The sequence below is a fragment of the Leucopleurus acutus genome, assembly GCF_964270905.1.
Source record: "Leucopleurus acutus genome assembly, chromosome: 2".
In the NCBI taxonomy this organism is placed as follows: domain Eukaryota; kingdom Metazoa; phylum Chordata; class Mammalia; order Artiodactyla; family Delphinidae; genus Leucopleurus; species Leucopleurus acutus.
Genome location: NC_139143.1, coordinates 5,561,324 through 5,580,621, shown reverse-complemented (window position 1 = coordinate 5,580,621; position 19,298 = coordinate 5,561,324). Strand labels below are relative to the sequence as shown.

General features: G+C 39.5%; 1 protein-coding gene across 1 annotated transcript in view; it reads left to right on the top strand.

The window, feature by feature from the left end:
- Positions 1-19,298, top strand: part of CRB1 (crumbs cell polarity complex component 1) — a gene marked incomplete at both ends in the record, with an annotated part of 267,126 nt that overhangs the window by 151,669 nt on the left and 96,159 nt on the right. The window contains one exon of the mRNA XM_082865367.1: positions 1,436-1,618. Coding sequence (XP_082721493.1) covers positions 1,436-1,618 — 183 coding nt within the window. The remainder of the gene's footprint in view (positions 1-1,435; positions 1,619-19,298) is intronic.

Sequence of the window (19,298 nt, the reverse complement as noted above, 5' to 3'; positions counted from 1 at the left end):
GACATAGGTCCCCATTCAGGTTTTTATTAAAATTACAAAATAAGCGATTACATCATATTCTCATTATCTGCTTATTACGAGTTCATCAATTCTCTAGTTTATCTGCTAAGCTAGGATTATCATCTAAATTGTTGATTAGAACTATCTGAATCTCATTCCGACATTGATTGAAGGCCTGCTACTCAGGTGTTGCTCTGTCCTGGAGTGGAGAATAAAAAAACAGTCCCTGCTTTTGTGAAGCTTACAGTCTGTTGAGGGAGAAAGCTATCAAATACATCAACAAATGAAAGCTATATATGTAAATAAATTTTAAAAGATAACTATAAAAGTAAGTACATAATATCAATCATTGTAAGACAATGAAAGGAAAGAATTGGGTATATGAGAGAAAAAAGGATCTTACTTAGATCTGACCGTGAGGAAAAGAGAACGTAATAAGAGATGGAGCCTGAAAGCTTAGAGTTATCCAAGCACAGTCTTGGAGAAGGGTTTTCTGGAGAGGGAACAATGTTATGAAGGCCCTGGGGTAGAAAACATTCTAGGGACAGGAATGCAGAGATGGGATTAGGGCCAGATAATAAAGGGCCGGTCAGCTTAAGCATTTTAAATTTTATTCTGTGTGAAGAGGGAAGCCATTGAATGGTTTTAAAATAAAGAAATACCATGATTTGATTTATAACTTTTACAACTCTGGATTGTAAATTTAACGTGGATAGACCGTGCAAGGGAGTTCAAAAAGCAAGTTGCAGAAGGATGTGTGCAGTACAATTCCAGTTATGTTAACACACACACAATAAATATATACATATATAGTTTTAACAGGGCATATGTATGGAAAACCAGAGGAATAGTTCTGGTAGGGACTTTTTTTATATTTAATATTAAAATGTTTTATAAAGTACTAAATCATTCATGTTTTATTGTTTTTATTCTTGTCCCTAACAAAATGACCCAGCTAAATCCATTCAAATACAAATCACTATTTTATTGTCTCACTGAGTGTTAAGAAGCAACCATTTACCTTTACTTTGAGTTTTAAGAGAAGAATTTAGGGTTGGCTATGTAGATCCTGCTGACTTTACAGCTATTCTCTGGAAAAATATATCATTTTTTTTCCTTGCTTAACATTCAAACAATTGGAATAGTTGAGGAATTGGAGTCTAGTTAAAATGTCCAGGTTAGATCAAGGTTATCCAGAAGTTCCTTGTTCATCCAATCTTTATTAAAAGCATTGATCGATATTATAGGAGTGACTCCATCGTTACTATTACTCATGTTCGTGGAAGCCTCCCTTACCAGATCCCTTGCCAGCTCCTTGAGGGAGGACCAGCACCTTGTTAACTGGCGCCAACACAGTGGCCAGCCTCCGGTCAGGCACATACTCTATGGTTGAGGGGCTTTGACTCAGCAGCTTCTCTGGACGTTTATCCTGCAGGATACACGGGGGCCCAGTGTGAGACCAACATCGATGAATGCAGTAGTAGCCCCTGCCAGTCTGATGGGGAATGCGTGGAGCTGTCTTCAAGGGAAGGGCATGGGCGTCTTGCCCAGCTGCTGTCTCTATCCGGCCACCCCGAAGCCTCAGGTTACATCTGCATCTGTCCACCTGGACTCACAGGTGAGGCCCAGGGCTGGGGAGATGCCTTGACTTTCTAGCATTTGATGGCAGATCACGCATTCAACCAAACTGTGGATGAGCAGTGAGATCTGTGCCATATAACCTCTGTTGCTGTGGTGCAAAGGGTCCCCCTTGTGGGCCTGAAAAATACCTCATGTCACATATCCTAATTCCTCAGATCATGAGGAAAATGTTAAAAATAGGGATAGAAGAGGTGTACGAAAGGGGAAATACCTGTATACATTATCCTGGGAATTAGAAGCTGACTCAAATTCTTCACCTTATAAACAGAAAATGTTGGAATTTTTATGTCATTATATTTTATAATGATGTTACATTTTATGTTATTCAAATTTGCTTAAATAAGTTAACGTACTTATATTTACACAGAAAAATTATCTAGTCTCAAGTAATCAACTATTCTAGCTAAAGTTTTTTCCCTATATCAAATTTAAATGACTCTAACTTGTTCTACAGCATTCTTACTCTAAAATGCAGAGGAAATGTGCATGTTTGTTTTCCAATGAACAGTTGTGTTTGTGTCTGCTCCCATTTCTGAAAATTTTCAGAAGTTTGGAGACAGTCCCGTATTTGGTAATGAGTAGCAACTTACCTGCAATTGCATGGATACCACTGAGAAAACTAATTACAACCTAGATTTCTATCTTATTCTTTTCTCAATAGATCCAGTGATATCTGAGGAAAATATTTCAGCTGCTATCGGGGATTTCTGAGAAAAGAAAATAAGGAATAAGAAAAAAGGGGGAGAGGGTCTATTTATTTGATGGCCGTGTTTGCTGTAAGGTTGCTGTAGAAGATTTCCTTATTCACTGTCCCCTCTACAAAAAACACACAGGGGAAAAGCCTCTCCAGTGTCAACATCAGTATAAGTATTGTTTTTCCTGAATAGCTTCTAGCTTACATGCTTTTTCCCTTAGTAAATGTGTGCAAACAAATCTTGATAAATGAAAAAAAGCATGAAATAAATCTTGTAGTACATCACATTTCCCAACAGTGTAAGATACCAGAAATCTTATACGTAAAAGTGGGTTCTACAAGCATATATGTTTTTCTGGAATATATTTCTGTATTTACCCTACCTCTGAGATTATTTAAATTTCCTGTTTCTGTTTCTTACATTTGCCTTTTTTTTTTCTTATTTTTTCTGAATTGTTTGATCCTGGTATAGTGTAAGTATTTTTGTCAGCTACTTTAAATCCCTCTTGGAACAAGGTAAGGGAGTTCTAAAATTTTTTATTGGGTTTAGGGTTATAAAGAAGAGATTCTATCAAAGTCAGAGGCCATTGCTAATGTTGCCTTATCAGATAAAAGAACATGGTTGACCAAAGAATCTGCAGATCCAAACAGGAGAGGCAGTGAAATGTTCCAGGGAAGTGTGTTGGCCTTAATTTCTGAAGAGCAGCCAAGAATGACTATATGAGTTAAGAAGTCCTGGGCTGCCCCAAGTATGGCTTAATGAAATTGCTTATTTTCCACTCGTGTGAATTCCAAAAATGGGTTCTCATAATCAATGGTCCTTCAAATAGTGATTCAGGGTCACAGGTTCCTCTCTTTTTTTTCCATCTTCAAAACGTGGTTTCCAAGTTTACCATGCTCTATTGCAACAAGCAACTGGTGGAGGAAAGACAATGGAGTGTGGCATCTAGAAAGTTTTTTATGGCCCTAAAAGTGGTGACTATGCCTTCTACTCACATACCATTGGTCAAATTTAGTTTTAGGACCACATTTAACTGCAGCAGAGACTGGGAAATCCAGTTTTGTGGTGTACCTAAAATAAAAAGAAAATGGGCTTCATGAACAGTTATCCACTTTGTCTTCTCATTCTTTTGACATTTTCTTTGGCAAAGCAGAAGTTTTAAATTTTAGTGACGTTTATCAATTATTCCTTTCATGGATCATGCCTTCAGTGCTGTATCTAAAAAGTCAACTTACCCAAGGTTACCTATCAAGAGGTTTTCTCCCATGTTATCTTCTAGGTGTTTTGTAGGTGTTTCTTTTTGTATTTAGGTCTGTGACCCCTTTTGTGTTAATTTTTGTGAAGGGAGTAAGGTCTGTTTCTAGTTTCATTTTTCTACTTGTGGCCACCACCGTTTATTGAAAAGACTGTCTTTGTTCCATTGAATTGCCTCTGCTCCTTTGTCAATGATCAGTTGTCTATATTTACATGAATCTGTTTCTGGGTTCTCTGTTCTGTTCTATTTATCTGTTTGTCTGTTCTTTTGCCTGTACCACACTGTCTTGATTACTGTCTTGAAGTCTTGAAGTTGGGTAGTGTCAGTCCTCCAACTGTGTTCTTCTCCTTCAATATTGTGTTGGCTATTCTGGGCCTTTTGCCTCTCCATATAAACTTTAGGATCAGTTTGTTGATATCTATGTAACAACTTGCTGGGATTTTGGTTGAGATCTCATTGGGAAAAACTGACACCTTGACAATATTGAGTCTTCCTATCCATGAACGTGGGATATCTCTCCATTTATTTAGTTATTTGATATCTTTCACCAGGGCTTTGTAGTTTTACTCATATCAATCTTATACATATTTTGTTAGATTTATACCTAAGTATTTCGTTTTGGGGGTGCCAATGTAAATGGTGTTGTGTTGTTAATTTCAAATTCTACTTGTTCATTGCTGTTATGTAGAAAAGCAATTGACTTTGTATATTATACTAACCTTGTACTCTGCAACCTTGCTATAATCATTTATTAGTTCCAGGAGATTTTTTGTCAATTCTCTCATATTTTCTACATAAATAATCATGTTCCTGCCTTTTAAAAAAATTAACATTTGCATGGTATGCCTTTTTCCATCCTTATACTTTCAACTTACTTATTGAACTTGAAGTGAGTTGCTTCTAAATGGCATATTAAAAAGCATATTATTGGGTCATGCTTTTTCAAAATTATGCTGTCAATCTCTGCCTTTTAATTGATATATTTAGACCATTTACCTTGAAGTAATTATTGATTTATTAGGGGTGAACTCTGCCATTTTATTATGTTTTCTGTTTGATTTCTTTGTTTCTCTTTTCTTATCTTTCTGTGGGTTACTTGACCATTTTTTTAGGATTTCATCTTGATTTATTTATAGTATTTTCAGCTGTATTGTGTAGTTTTCATAGTGGTTGTTCTGGGTATTACAATATACACATGTAATTTGTCATAGCCTATTGGTGTTAACATGTTACAATTTTGGGTGAAGTGGAGGAAAACTTTATTTCCACTTAGGTCCCTTTGTCTTCCCCACTTTAAAATATCATTGTTTTGAGGATAAGATGGTATTATAATTCTTATTTTAATCATTACATATGATTTAGAAAACTCATGCAGAGAAGAGTGTTCTATTATATTTACCTGCCCTCTCCATTGTTCTTCCTTTCTGCCTTTTGCCTCAAGATTCTTATTCTACTGTTTACATTCTGTTTAAAGAACTTCCTTTAGCCTTTCTTTAAGAGTAGGTATGCTGGGACTTCCCTGGCAATCCAATGGTTAAGACTTCACCTACCAATGCAGGGGGTGCAGTTTCAATCCCTGGTTGGGAGCTAAGATCCCACATGCCTCAGGGCGAAAAAACCAAGACATACAGCAGAAGCAACATTGTAACAAATTCAATAAAGACTTTAAAAATAGTCTACATCAAAAAAAAAAATCTTAAAAAAAAAAAGAATAGATGTGCTAGTGACAATTCTTTTGGTTTTCCTTTATCTGAGAAAGTCTTTATTGCCCATTTGTTCCTGAAGTGTAGTTTGTTGAATATAGAATTCATGGTTGACAATTCTTTTCTTTCAGCATTTGAAAAATTCTACATCGCTTCCTTCTGCACTCCATGGTTTCAAATGAGAAATCTGCTATCATTGAAATTGGCAGCTTTTCTCTGGCTACTTGTAGAGAAAAAGTGTGGTAGTGATAACACCTTCAACTCTGTCTTTAGTTTTTGGAATTTTATTTATGATGTGTCTTGGTGTCAATTTATTTGGGTTTTTCCTATTTGGAATTCACTCAGCTTTTCAAATCTGTGGATTTATGTCTTTTGCCAAATTTAGGATCTCTTTAGCCAAGTTTTTCTTTGAATGCTCTTTCAGTCCTACTCTTTTTCTTCTCCTGCAGCTCTGATAATATAAGTTTTGTGTCTTTTGCTATTTTCCCACAGATTCCTGAGGTTCTGTTCATTTGTTTTTCTCTCCTTTGTTTAGAACGGGTAAATTCTATTGATCTGTCTTCAAATTCACTAATTCTATTCTCTTTCTCTTTCATCTCCTCTCTACTATTGTACCCATCCAGAGAATTGATTATTTCTCCTATTTTATTTTCCAGTTTTATAATTTCCATTTTTTGTAGCATCTAATTCCTTGCTGATAATTTCTATTTTTCCTTTCATTTCTATTTTTCCTTTTATCTACCTTTCCTTTTTATCTCAAGAGAATTTGTAATTGCTTATTAAATCATTTTATGATGGTTACTTTAAATCTTTGTCAGATAATTCTAAAATCTGATCCAGCTCAGGTTGAGTTGACGACATCAGTTCATTTTCTTTTCTCACTCAAGTTGTGGTTTTCCTGATTCTTGGTATGATGGGTGACTTTTCAGTCGTATCCAGGACATTTTGGATATTATGCTAGGAAACTGTTAGTCTTATTTGAATTTTTAAAATTTTAGCGGGCAGTCACCTTTTTATTTTGGGCAAACAGGTCATAGCCCACTTTTGTGGACTATATAGGTCCAATAATCAGGTAGATTTCAGAATTGTGGCAGTGTTAGTTTAGTCTGCTTGGTATATCTGGTGCCACCAGGGCTCTCACTGATCTCTGCTGAGGATATAAATGACACAGTTTCCTTTTTTGCAAGCTATACATATTTGCAGTTCTATCACTTGTTATATTAAAATAAATTTCCATCATGATGAAAAATATAATTGTGAATAATACATTTAATGACAGAGCTCCATTCAAAGAAACCATTAGAGTTGTTACATATAGCTACAAACATTTCCATTTTTTTAATTATAATTAAGGATGTATTTGTTGCTCTTTACTACATGTACAGTTATGTTCCAAATTAAAAATGGTTTTGGTTGGATATTGAATGCAATGTTTTAGCTTTTTTATAATGTAAAAGTGAAATATACCAGAGTAGAAATTAACTGAGGGTCCCTGAAGACAGTACTCAGAGAGAGAGAGAAATAAAGAGAGCTTAAAGCCATGGAAAATGGGAAATAGTGAAAACATGGGTAAAAGGGGGCAGAGAATCCTAATGAGAGAAACCAAGCCCCTCTGAAGGGGGACCAGCTTTTACCAGGGTTTCTTCTGGGACTTTCAACAGGTAAGGCAAGTTGAGCCCACAGAAACCAGAAGTATTATTTGATAAGATGATTGAGAAAAGTCTGAAGATCCATGTAGGTATTTTAATGATCAGAACTGAAACTTGGAAACTCATGAGCCTAGATGCAATAATGGTTACTCTTCTCTAATAATCTCAAAATCATTAAAAAATATTCTTTGGCAAAATATCCTCACATACTGCCATAGCCAGTTTGTGCCTATAGCTGCAGTGCTCAACTTGAAATGAGAATGGCGCATAAACACTTGATTTAAAGTCTGTGCATTTACTTAAAACCCACATATTCACATAATTTTAATGGCAAACTAAATAATTCTATAATTGGAGAAGGCCTGTAGTTGAAAAACACTGTGCAGTCCAGTCCAAAGCTGTAAATTATCTTTATTTTGTATGACCATCCTTGACCGCTACTAGAAGGAATGTTGGCTGCTTCTTTCTATCATGTTTTAACTTTTCACTTTGGGGTACTGGACTCAGTTCTAGGGATATAATGATGAAAATACATGGTCTCTTCCCAAAGGAAAGTGAAAGAGCGGGAGGAAAAAGATGCACAAGAATACAAGACGGTGTGATAACTGTCACAGTGAAGCCATAAAAAGGTACAGTCAGAGAAATCAGGAAAGAGGACCTATTTATGCTATTTTTGCCAGATAGAATTTAGTGGAAATTATGAGAATCCAAATGACTTGGTAGTTTTTTAATACAAATGATCATGTTGCTTCTAAAAATTAAGAAAGGATCTCATGACCTGTGTGCTTACCCTTGAAGCATCGTGTTCTAACCAAGTTAAATTGGAAACAATTGACTCATGTTTTTAATGTGAACATTTTGTTTCTGTTTATCAAAATGTGATAGTGATAATACCTTTAACAAGTTTCCCAATTGCTCATAAGCCAAGTCCAATTTTCAGCTCTAACTTTCACTCACCAACTCCAATTAGCATTTACTCCAGCAAAGAGCAACACCATTGCTAGTCTCTGGAGTGCTTCCTTGTTGCCTCTGAGGTGGAGATTTTATTCTGCTTCACCCATCTGCTCTGTGCATGGGAAGAACTGAGCGGTGCAGCAGGGGATCCTGTGATGTCCTGGCTTCAAACCTTAGGCAGAAATAGAGGGGTTCTCAACAGTAAACACCCTGATGAATGCCACCTGGCAAAGTGACTGTTCATGGGATCTCTCGTTCTCAGGTTCATCTGCCTCAAGCACAGTGTTGTTAAAAATGAAGTGTTCACTTTTCCTTAAAAGTTAAATCCTGTCATTCTACCTAAATCCAACTAAAATAGGCACATAGGGCCGAACATATGACATTGAAAGCTTCCTGTATTCGTGAAGCAATGAAGCAAGCATATGGGGCAGTCAGCATCTCCTGCCTACAGAGAAATCTTCCATAGAATTTGTTCGTTTGTTGTTTTTGGCTCGCTGTTCTTAGAGATGCACTTTTTTCCTTACTTACAATTTCAAGTTTGAGAGTATAGATCTTAAATAACTTGAACAGATATTAGATACACATATAAAGCTATAACCCTAGAAGAGCCAACTTTGCTTCCATTCTTATTTACTTAATAAGGCATTTATTAATATTAATATTTTCAATAGATTAATCCAATTCATTTACCTTTGCTTTTACGATGAATATTAACATCTATAAACGAAACTCTTTTTAGTAACATATGAGCACATTCCTGCTTGTACTACTTTTGATTCTGCTCTCTTAGCTACAACAATTAAGAAAGATGTGTCACCTCCTTATACATAGATTGATTTTGAAAATCATGTTCATTATGCTTACTACCTACTATCAAAAAAGATATTATATCTAATAGGGAAATTTAACAGTCAAGATTTGGAAGATCAAATGCAGATCAGATCCAGAGATGGACATGTCTGTGAGACCATCAGGACAGAGACAGGGAACAGCGGCTTCACGGGCTGTGGCTGCTTTATTAGGTTAGCATTATTTTGTTGACTTACTGTCAAACAAGCTAAGGCAAAGCTCTCAAACGGATAATCAGCAGACAGATGTCAGTTCTCCACATCAAGGATTCTGGCCAACGTGTATTTGAAAGAGAAAACAGTTTTCTAAAGCTAAAGAATAAAACCACTGCAAATCCTTCACCAGGAAATTCATAATTAAATTCTCAATAATCCACATCGTCATGCCACAGGCGCTGTCCTTGCAACTTGGATTCTGTTTTTGTGTGAGAGATGTGGGCCTCCACCATTTCTTAGACCTGTAAGGGAAGTACCATTCTCTAGTAATAGCCAGGTATTGTTAGAACAAGGACTTGAAACAGATGTTCAGAGAAGAGGTTGAAGATACTAGGAATTGTGCTTACAGGAGCCCACACGGCAAGCCTGCATATAACCAGGCCAGCTGCGTGTTTGCTGCTTGTGAGGATGGCCATCTGGAAACCCCATTCTGCTTCTTGCTGTTCAAGATCCCCCAGAGTTTCTTTAAGCATGCTAATCTTTAGAAAGAGCAACATTAGTGACCGCCAGCTGACCAAATCAAAGATTATGGCATTTACCAAAGTCCGCTGCTGGGGTTGTTTATTCAGAACATTGTCTTCTGACATTAACACGGAAGACTCTTCAGAAACACCCTTCTCCCCCCGCCCCATCCGCCACCCTGACCACCTCCACATACACATTTGTCTGGAGCTTTACTCCAGCCCTGAGCAGCTCAGGTCCCAGGCCTCAGGAAAGCATCCAAAACCTTAGCTCAACCAAATCTCTGACTAAAGGGTTGCATCTCTTTTTCCCATGAAAGGTTTTGTTATACCTGCTCTTGGTAAAAACCACCCCTCCTTCCGCAGTGGTCCTCTTCACCTCTTCCTAGTCAGCACTCAAGCAGCTATTCTTGAAAAGGCTGAAATCAGAGCTGACTATAACTTCCTCTGAAGTCCCTCAGGAATGGTCTCACCGTGACTCACCAGTCAGCTTACCTCCATCACTCACAGACGTCCCAGCACCCCCAGGTCTCTTCATTCCGGCCCAACAGGCCCTAGTCTCTGATGCCAAAATGCTCTGGCCATTGCCTAATTTCACCTGATTTCCCATCCTTTTCTGAACGTCCCACTCTATGCTAAAGATCTCAAAATTTATTATAAACTCAATTATCACTCTCCTCAACCTCTTTTTCAAACATTTCTTTCACCTACGTGCTTTAGCTACAATGTAGCTATACTCTCAGGGTACTATTCTTCTGCAGCCCTCTCAAATGGCAGTTGTTTTTTATTCTTCTCCCAAATCCCGTGTTCGACTGGTCCCCAAAGTCAACTCAATGTCCTTTACACTTTATTTCTACCTCTAAGCAACTGCTCCTCCCTCTTCATTCAAATCCCCAACTCATTTGGAAGCATATGTCTTCATATACAATGGCACCTACTGCTCCTCCTTATTACAATCCTCCTCCCACCCCCTGGCACCTTCACCTTAGTCATTGAAGATTTTAGTATCTTACTTTCTTATCATTCTTGGAGACACCCATATGGAATATCCCTGCAAACCTTATTTCCCAGTCATTTGACCTCGTTATTTCCAAATGACTCTGACTGCCACCCGGCAACTTCTACCCACTTCTGTGGTCACAGTGTAGACCTTATTGTCACCAATAACTCAGTAAAAACCTCATTTTCCATCGTTCTATTCTCTGACCATAACCTCCATTTCTCCAGTTCACTTACATGCCAACACTTTTTCGTTGCACCTAGTCAGTTGTTCCAACCAATTTTTTATTCATTGCCTCACCCTCTGTCTCAGCTAAGACTTCAGTCTAATACTGCAACTATTCCCTTGCGTATAACCTCAGCTCCCCAGATCCTGTCTCTCTCCATTGTACTTACCTGGCAAAAGTACACATAAGATTAAACCTCACACTTCATCTTCTGCACACCTACAAACAATTTGAGTGTGGCTGGAGAAAAACTCACAACTCACACACTTAACTGATGAATATCGCTTGATATTTATGACCACAAATTTCCAGGAGACTCCTAGCCCTTAGAGAACACTTCTTTTCGAGGTCTACTTCCCAAGATGACCTTTTTATACTTTCTCTTTCTTCAAACTTCCATTACCTCCTCCCTCTTTGTTACCCTCAGTTATTATCAGGTTTCTAATTTCACTCAGAGAAGAACCACCTCATATTCCGTCCACTAAATCTATTGGATCTGAGATTTGATTTTATCCTACTTACAAGTTCATAACTTAGTATGTTACTGCTTCATGGATGCTGGCAGAAGACATAAGGCTTTTGACTAAGGAAAAAAAATCAAATATACTTCAATGAAATTTTTTAAAAGTCTGTGCCACCTCTTAGTGGTGCCAGCAGCCTTATCAGAGAATAAAGGCTTGTGGAATGTCCTTTGTTTATCTTGACTATCCGTCCATTGTTGGGGGCCTTTATAAGAAAAAAAAAAGCTACTGTCGGATTGCAGAAGGCCTGGAAAGCTGAAAACTAGAGTCAGCTGATCAGAATGGAACAGCAGCAACATAACCTGAAAATGTATCTCTAGTGACGAGGTGCCAATGGCAGTCCCCAGGGAGAGTCAGAGATCCACTAGTGGATTTCCTAAGAGGAGACAGGAAAATGCTCCTCTGTGGAATGTGACCTCCTTCACTGCTGGACTATTGGACCAACTGTGGCCGGAGTCAGAGTCTGGCACACAGTGGTCCTTCTAGATCACAGCCATGTCTTCCCTGATGGTTGACCTATTGTTTTGTCTGGTACAAGAATGGATCCAGGCGGTGATAGCAGTGATCTGGGTGGTTCAGGCTTGATGAGCATCTTGATTTAGCCTCATCAGACAATGGGCCCTTCCCCTGGTGATCCGTGTGACTGGACCAGACTGTCCGATGGGCATTTGAAATTTGCTTCCACAATTGAAGGCCCTGAAGAGGAGGATCTTTAACCGGCCAGCCTGTGGTCTTCCAAGTGGCAGATCATTAACTGTAGCCCAAGAACTAGTAAAAACATAAAATGCCTGGTCCATAGGACTGTTGTCTAAGGCAAGGAGGACCAGCTTTCCATCCAGGCCATTGTGCTGACCAGACCTTATCTCAATCAGCTTTCTGGAGTTGTTGGGGCATGGATGACCAATGCTTTCCCATGAACACCATCAGCCTTTAACTTGGTCTGATCAGGCCCAGACATAAGAGGATCCTAATCTCTGTGGATAGAGGGCCCCATTGAGTAAGTGGTTATATTCAAGGTAGTTGAATGGGGAATAGTTTTTTTATTTTCCCCAAAGGAATAGCTGCCACATTTTCATGTAAAACCAAAATGCTGCCAAGACCAAATCAACCGTGATCTTGAATATATCATTCGCGTTTGACCAACAAGGCCTGAAGGTCCTCTCCATATTTGCACTGAAGTCCAGGTTGACCATTCGAAAACGGGTCTGTCATGTCCGGGAGTCGCAGGTTGCCATGAATCAGGTGCAGTCAGTTGCAACAGAGATTAGTAGCTGCCTTTGTGTGTGTCTGTTTTCAGAGGGGTGTAATTGGATTAGACCAGGTATATTATACAGAGAAACAGCCTCTATCAATTCCCCAGCATCTAAAGCTCTGATACTCCTTTCTCCTCCTCAGATTCTACATTGTTTCTATTGCACCAGCCTGGAGGGGACAATACATGTGGCAAACCTTAAATGGGAGAAACCCCTCTGACACTTCTGGATTGGGGAAGTGCAGGCATAGAACCCATTATTTCCATTATATGTATGGATGTGGAAGCCACAGCTGTGCATCGATTCAGCCCAGGGTTCCCACCCATAAGGTCACTTTATCCTTTCCCTCTACCAGCCCCATCCAAAGCCATGCATTGAATTTGGATGCCATTTTTATCTCAGGAACACAGACTAAGGACTGTAACCCATGGTGACTTAGGAGATAAAGCAACAACCACCAAAAAACCCACACAGTCTCCCAGCTGGGAGTGCAGGAGTGCTAGGTGGGGGGAGGTTTGCCCTTGAGGAAGAGGGTGGAGGGTTGCCGGAAAGCTGTTCACCCAGTTTGGTCCTTACTCCAGGAATGGAGTCCAAGCGCCAGAGCTACTCCCTCCCCAGGGTCTCCTGATGTCTGGTGAGCCCCTGGGCTGGGAGGCCCCTACGTTTCTGCCCTTTGCACGCCCTGCCCTCTGCCCTGTCAAAGGAGGCTCACCAGGCAAGAGCAGCTCCACCTCTTGGTGAGACAGTGACTCAAGGTCCTGTGTGGACAGGGATATTTGTCCTTAAAGCAGCTGAAGTCATGTTACAGGGGGAGGGAGGTACCAAGGGTCATGCAGGGAGACAGCAGGTCCACACCACACAGTATGTTTTTGCATCATTCAGTTTCAGTTTCATGTGACTGCTTGTGACTCATCCAAACCAATCTATAACATTTTGGTCTATCTGAGGTTCTGTACTGAATAGTAAGGTCCTCATTGTTGACAGAATCTATTTCAGCTTCCAATTCTCCTTGACTCAGCAGCACACACCTGCTGCCACTCAGCTGGAGCTGTGGGGCTTGCTGCCTGCTGCCAGGACAGCATCCCTTCCTCCACCTGCCCAGGGAGATCTGGAACCACCAGGGCATCATTTGGGGCTGCTTATTTTAATGCTACCCCCTGTTGCTCAATCTTAGGTAGGATGGTGCAGGTCCCCTGCTTTCCTGTCTCACCCATCACTTGGGGGAGAGGCCAGAGAGTCCTGCTCTGTCCCTGAACCCATCCTGAAGGGCCCTTGACATTCTTCTTCCAGAAAGCTGTGTCTCTGTCAGCATCTCATCTTTGTTGCCATAACTGTTGGGTTTGAGATTTAATTTTACCCTCCTTATAGCCAGTGAGTTAGCCTGTTGTTTCATCGATTCTGGCAGAAGACATAAACCTTGGGTTAGAGACAAAGGACTTTATTACTCACAGCACAGCAGGGAGCTTGAGCATTGAGTTCACATAGACTTTGCCAGCATGCAAGTCTTAACACGGATGTGAGATGGGCTCAAATGGACGGGGTGCATGCAGTGAATGTGCATCACACAGAGGAGCAATCACTTGGGGAATCCACTGCTTTTATAGCAAGCAGCAAGCCAGTCTGACTTTTGTCCCAAAGGGAGATGTAACCTCATCCCTCAAAGTTCCTTGCTGCAAAAACCAATGCTAAGTATTGGCCCAGGTAAAGAATGGTTAGGGTCTTGCATTCTTGGTACACCCATCAAGAATCTGCAGGGATGCTGAGTGCCAAGGGCAGACTGAGTCTCCACCACCTACTTATTTACCTGGGTCCTTGGGGGCACAGGAGGGAGGCCAGGGAGATCAGGAGAAGCAGGTGGGAGGGGCCCTCTAGGAGGAGCAGGAGAGGAGCGGAGGGTGATTGCCCCACCCACTCAGGCCCAGGGATCCAGCTGAGCTCCCAGGACAGTCCCCTGCCCTCCAAGGCCCCCCCCTTCCTCTCCACTCCCCCCGGCCGCATTGGTCCTGGGGGCATAGGAGGGAGGCTGGGGAGATCAGGAGAGGCAGATGGGAGGGGCCCTCCCAGACCCCAGACTGGAGGAGCAGGAGAGGAGAGGAGGGCGTTTACCCTGCCCACTCGAGCCCAGGAAGCCTGCTGGGCTCCCAGGTGAGGTACCCTGCCCTCTGAGACCAGGGGTGGGGGGCACACCTGGGCCCCTTCTGTTCCTTGAGCCTAATCCCCACCCCCCCACAGCCCCCAGGGCCTTTTCCAGCCCTGTGGGTCCTGAGCATTGGCCCCGCCCACCACCCAAACCTCACCCTTGCTTAGGCCCCACTCTCTACAGCCAAGGCCTTTCCCACCTCACTTTGTTTTTCTCTTTTCCCTCCTCCTCTTTTTTACTATTGTGGTACTGATGTACCTTCTGGTTGTTGATTCATCTATATTTTATTTTTACGTTCTTTCTAACATATCTGTTAGTTTCCTAGTCTAATTTTATTTTTTACTTTGTTATTGTTCTCTCTCTCTTTTTTTTTTTGCCACCCCATGCGGCTTGCAGGATTTTGATTCACGAGCCCGGGGTTGGGCAGAGGGTCCTGCAGTGGGAGCTCTGAGTCCAAACCACTGGACTAACAGAGAACCTCAGACCCCAGGGAATATTCATTACAGTGAGGTCTCACAGAGTTCCTCATCTCAGCACCAAGACTCAGCTCTACCCAATAGCCTACAAACTCCAGTGTTGAAAGCCTCAGACCAAACAACCAGTAAAACAGGAACACAATCCCACTCATAAAAAAAAAAAAAAAATGAGATGGCAAAAAAATATGTCACAGAAGAAGGAACAAGGTAAAAACCTATAAGACCAAATCATTGAAGAAGAAATAGGCAATCTACCTGAAAAAGAATTCACAGTAATGATAGTAAAGATGATCCAGAGTCTTGGAAATAGAATGGAAGCACAGATTGAGAAAATACAAGAAATGTTTAACAAAGATCTAGAAGAACTAAAGAACAAACAAACAGAGATGAACAACACAATAAATGCAATGAAAAATTCTCTAGAAGGGATCAATAGCAGAATAACTGAGGCAGAAGGAAGGATAAGTGAGCTGGAAGACAAAATGGTGGAAATAACTGCCGAGGAGCAGAATAAAGATAAAAGAATGAAAAGAATTGAAGACAATCTCAGAGACCTCAGGGACAACACTAAATGCACCAACATTCAAATTAAAGGTTCCCAGAAGAAGAAGAGAAAAAGAAACAGTCTGAGAAAATATTTGAAGAGATTATAGTGGAAAACTTTCCTAACATGGGAAAGGAAATAGTCACCCAAGTCCAGGAAGAACAGAGAGTCCCATACAGGATAAACTCTAGGAAAAACACACCAAGACACATATTAATAAAACTAACAAAAATTAAATTCAAAGACAAAATATGAAAAGCAGCAAGGGAAAAACAAAAAATAACATACAAAGGAATCCCCATAAGATTATCAGCTGATTTTTCAGTGGAAGCTCTGCAGGCCAGAAGGGAGTGGCAGGATATACTTAAAGTGATGAAAGAGAAAAACCTACAACCAAAACTACTCTACCAAGCAAGGATCTCACTCAGATTCGATGGAAAAGTTAAAAGCTTTTCAGACAAGCAAAAGCTAAGAGAATTCAGCACCACCAAACCAGCTTTACAACAAATGCTAAAGAAACTTCTCTAAGTGGGAAACACAAGACAAGAAAAACACCCACAAAAACAAACCCAAAACAATTTTGAAAATGGTAATAGGAACATACATATCAATAATAACTTTGAATGTAAATGGATTAAATGCCCCAACCAAAAGACACAGACTGGCTGAATGGATACAAAAACAAGACCCGTATATATGCTCTCTACAAGAGACCCACTTCAGACCTAGGGACACATACAGACTGAAAATGAGGGGATGGAAAAAGATATCCCATGCAGACGGAAATCAAAAGAAAGCTGGAGTAGCAATACTCGTATCAGATAAAATAGACTTTAAAATAAAGACTGTTATAAGAGATAAGGAGGGATACTACATAATGATCAAAGGATCAATCCAAGAAGATCTAACAATTATAAATGTTTATGTACCCAACTTAGAAACACCTCAATACATAAGGCAAATGCTAACAACCATGAAAGGAGAAATCGAAAGTAACACAATAATAATAGTAGGGGACTTTAACACCTCACTTACACCAATGGAAAAATCATCTAAACAGAAAATAAATGAGGAAACACAAGCTTTAAATGACACAATAGACCAGATAGATCTAATTGATATTTATAGAACATTCCACCCGAAAGTGGCAGAATACACTTTCTTCTCAAGTGCACATGGAACATTCGCCAGGATAGATCACACCTTGGGTCACAAATCAAGCCTTGGAAAATTTAAGAAAATTGAAATCGTATCAAGCATCTTTTCTGAACACAATGCTATGGGATTGGAAATCAATTACAGGAAAAAAACTGTAAAAAACACAAATACATGGAGGCTAAACAGTGTGCTACTAAATAATCAAGAGATCACTGAAGAAATCAAAGAAGAAATTAAAAAATACAGAGAAACAAACGAAAACACAACAACCCAAAACCTGTGAGACACAGCAAAAGCAGTTCTAAGAGGGAAGTTTATTGCAGTTCAATCTCACCTCAAGAAACAAGAAAAATCTCAAATAAACAATCTAACCCTACACTTAAAACAACTAGAGAAAGAAGAACAAAGAAAACTGCAAGTCAGTAGAAGGAAAGAAATCATAAAGATCAGAGCAGAAATAAATGAAATAGAAATGAAGAAAACAATATCAAAGATCAATAAAACTGAAATCTGGTTCTTTGAGAAGATAAACAAAATTGATAAACCCTCAGCTAGGCTCATCAAGAAAAAAAGGGAGAGGACGCAAATCAATAAAATCAGAAATGAAAAAGGAGAAATCACAGCTGACACTGCAGAAATACAAAGGATTATAAGAGACTGCTACAAACCTATATGCCAATAAAATGGACAACCACGAAGAAATGGACAAATCCTTGGAAAGGTACAATTTTCCAACGCTGAACTGGGAAGAATTAGAAAATATAAACAGACCTATCACAAGTAATGAAATTGAAACTGTAATTAAAAGTCTTCCAACAAACAAAAGTCCAGGACCAGATGGCTTCACAGGTGAATTCTATCAAACATTTAGAGAAGTGCTAACACCAATCCTTCTCAAATTCTTCCAAAAAATTGCAGAGGGAGAAACACTCCCAAATTTATTCTAAGAAGCCACCATCACCCTGATACCAAAACCAGAAGAAGATATCACAAAAAAAGAAAATTACAGACCAATATCACTGATGAACATAGATGCAAAAATCCTGAACAAAATACTAACAAACAGAATCCAACAGCACATTAAAAGGATCATACACCATGATCAAGTGGGATTTATCCCAGGGATGCAAGGATTCTTCAGTATACTCAAATCAATCAATGTGATACACTACATTAACAAATTAAGGAATAAAAACCATATGATCATCTCAGTAGATGCAGGAAAAGCTTTTGACAAAATTCGACACCCATTTATGATAAAATGGGCATAGAGGGCACCTACCTCAATATAATAAAGGCCACATATGACAAACCCACAGCAAGCGTCATACTCAATGGTGAAAACTGAAGGCATTTCCACTAAGATCAGGAACAAGACAAGGATGTCCACTCTCGCCACTATTATTCAACATAGTTTTGGAAGTCCTAGCCACAGCAATCAAAGAAGAAAAAGAAATAAAAGGAATACAAATTGGAAAAGGAGAAGTAAAACTGTCAACTATTTGCCAATGACATGACACTATACATAGAAAATCCTAAAGATGCCACCAGAAAACTACTAGAACTAATCAATGAATTTGGTAAGGTTGCAGGATACAAAATAAATGCACAGAAATCTCTGGCATTCCTATACACCAGTAATGAAAAATCAGAAAGAGAAATTAAAGAAACACTCCCATTTAACACTACAACAAAAAGAATAAAATACCTAGAAATAAACCTGCCTAAGGAGGCAAAAAACTTGTACTCTGAATACTATAAAACACTGTTGAAAGAAATCAAAGATGACATAAACAGATGGAGAAATATACCATGTTCTTGGATTGGAAGAATGAATATTGTGAAAATGGCTATACTACCCAAAGCAATCTACAGATTCAATGAAATCCCTATCAAACTACCAATGGCATTCTTCACAGGATTAGAACAAAAAATCTCACAATTCACATGGAAACACAAAGAAACACGAATAGCCAAAGCCATCTTGAGAAAGAAAAACGGAGTTGCAGGAATCAGGCTCCCCGACTTCAAACTCTACCACAAAGCTACAGTAGTCAAGACAGTGTGGTACTGGCACAAAAACAGAAATGTAGATAAATGGTACAGGATAGAAAGCCCAGAGAGAAACCCACGCACATATGGGCAACTAATTTATGACAAAGGAAGCAAGAACATACAATGGAGAAAAGACAGCCTCTTCAATAAGTGGTGCTAGGAAAACTGGACAGCTTCATGTAAAAGAATGAAATTAGAACACTCTTTAACACCATACACAAAAATAAACTCCAAGTAGATTAAAGACTTAAATGTAAGACCAGGCACTATAAAACTTAAGGAAAACATAGGAAAAACACTCTTTGACATAAACCACAGCAAGGTCTTTTTTGACCTACCTCCTAGAGTAACATAAACAAGATGAAAAGACAACCCTCAGAATGGGAGAAAATATTTGCAAATGAAACAACAGATGAAGGATTAATCTCCAAAATATACAAACAGCTCATGGAGCTCAATGTCAAAAAACCAAACAATCCAGTTAAAAAATGGGCAGAAGACCT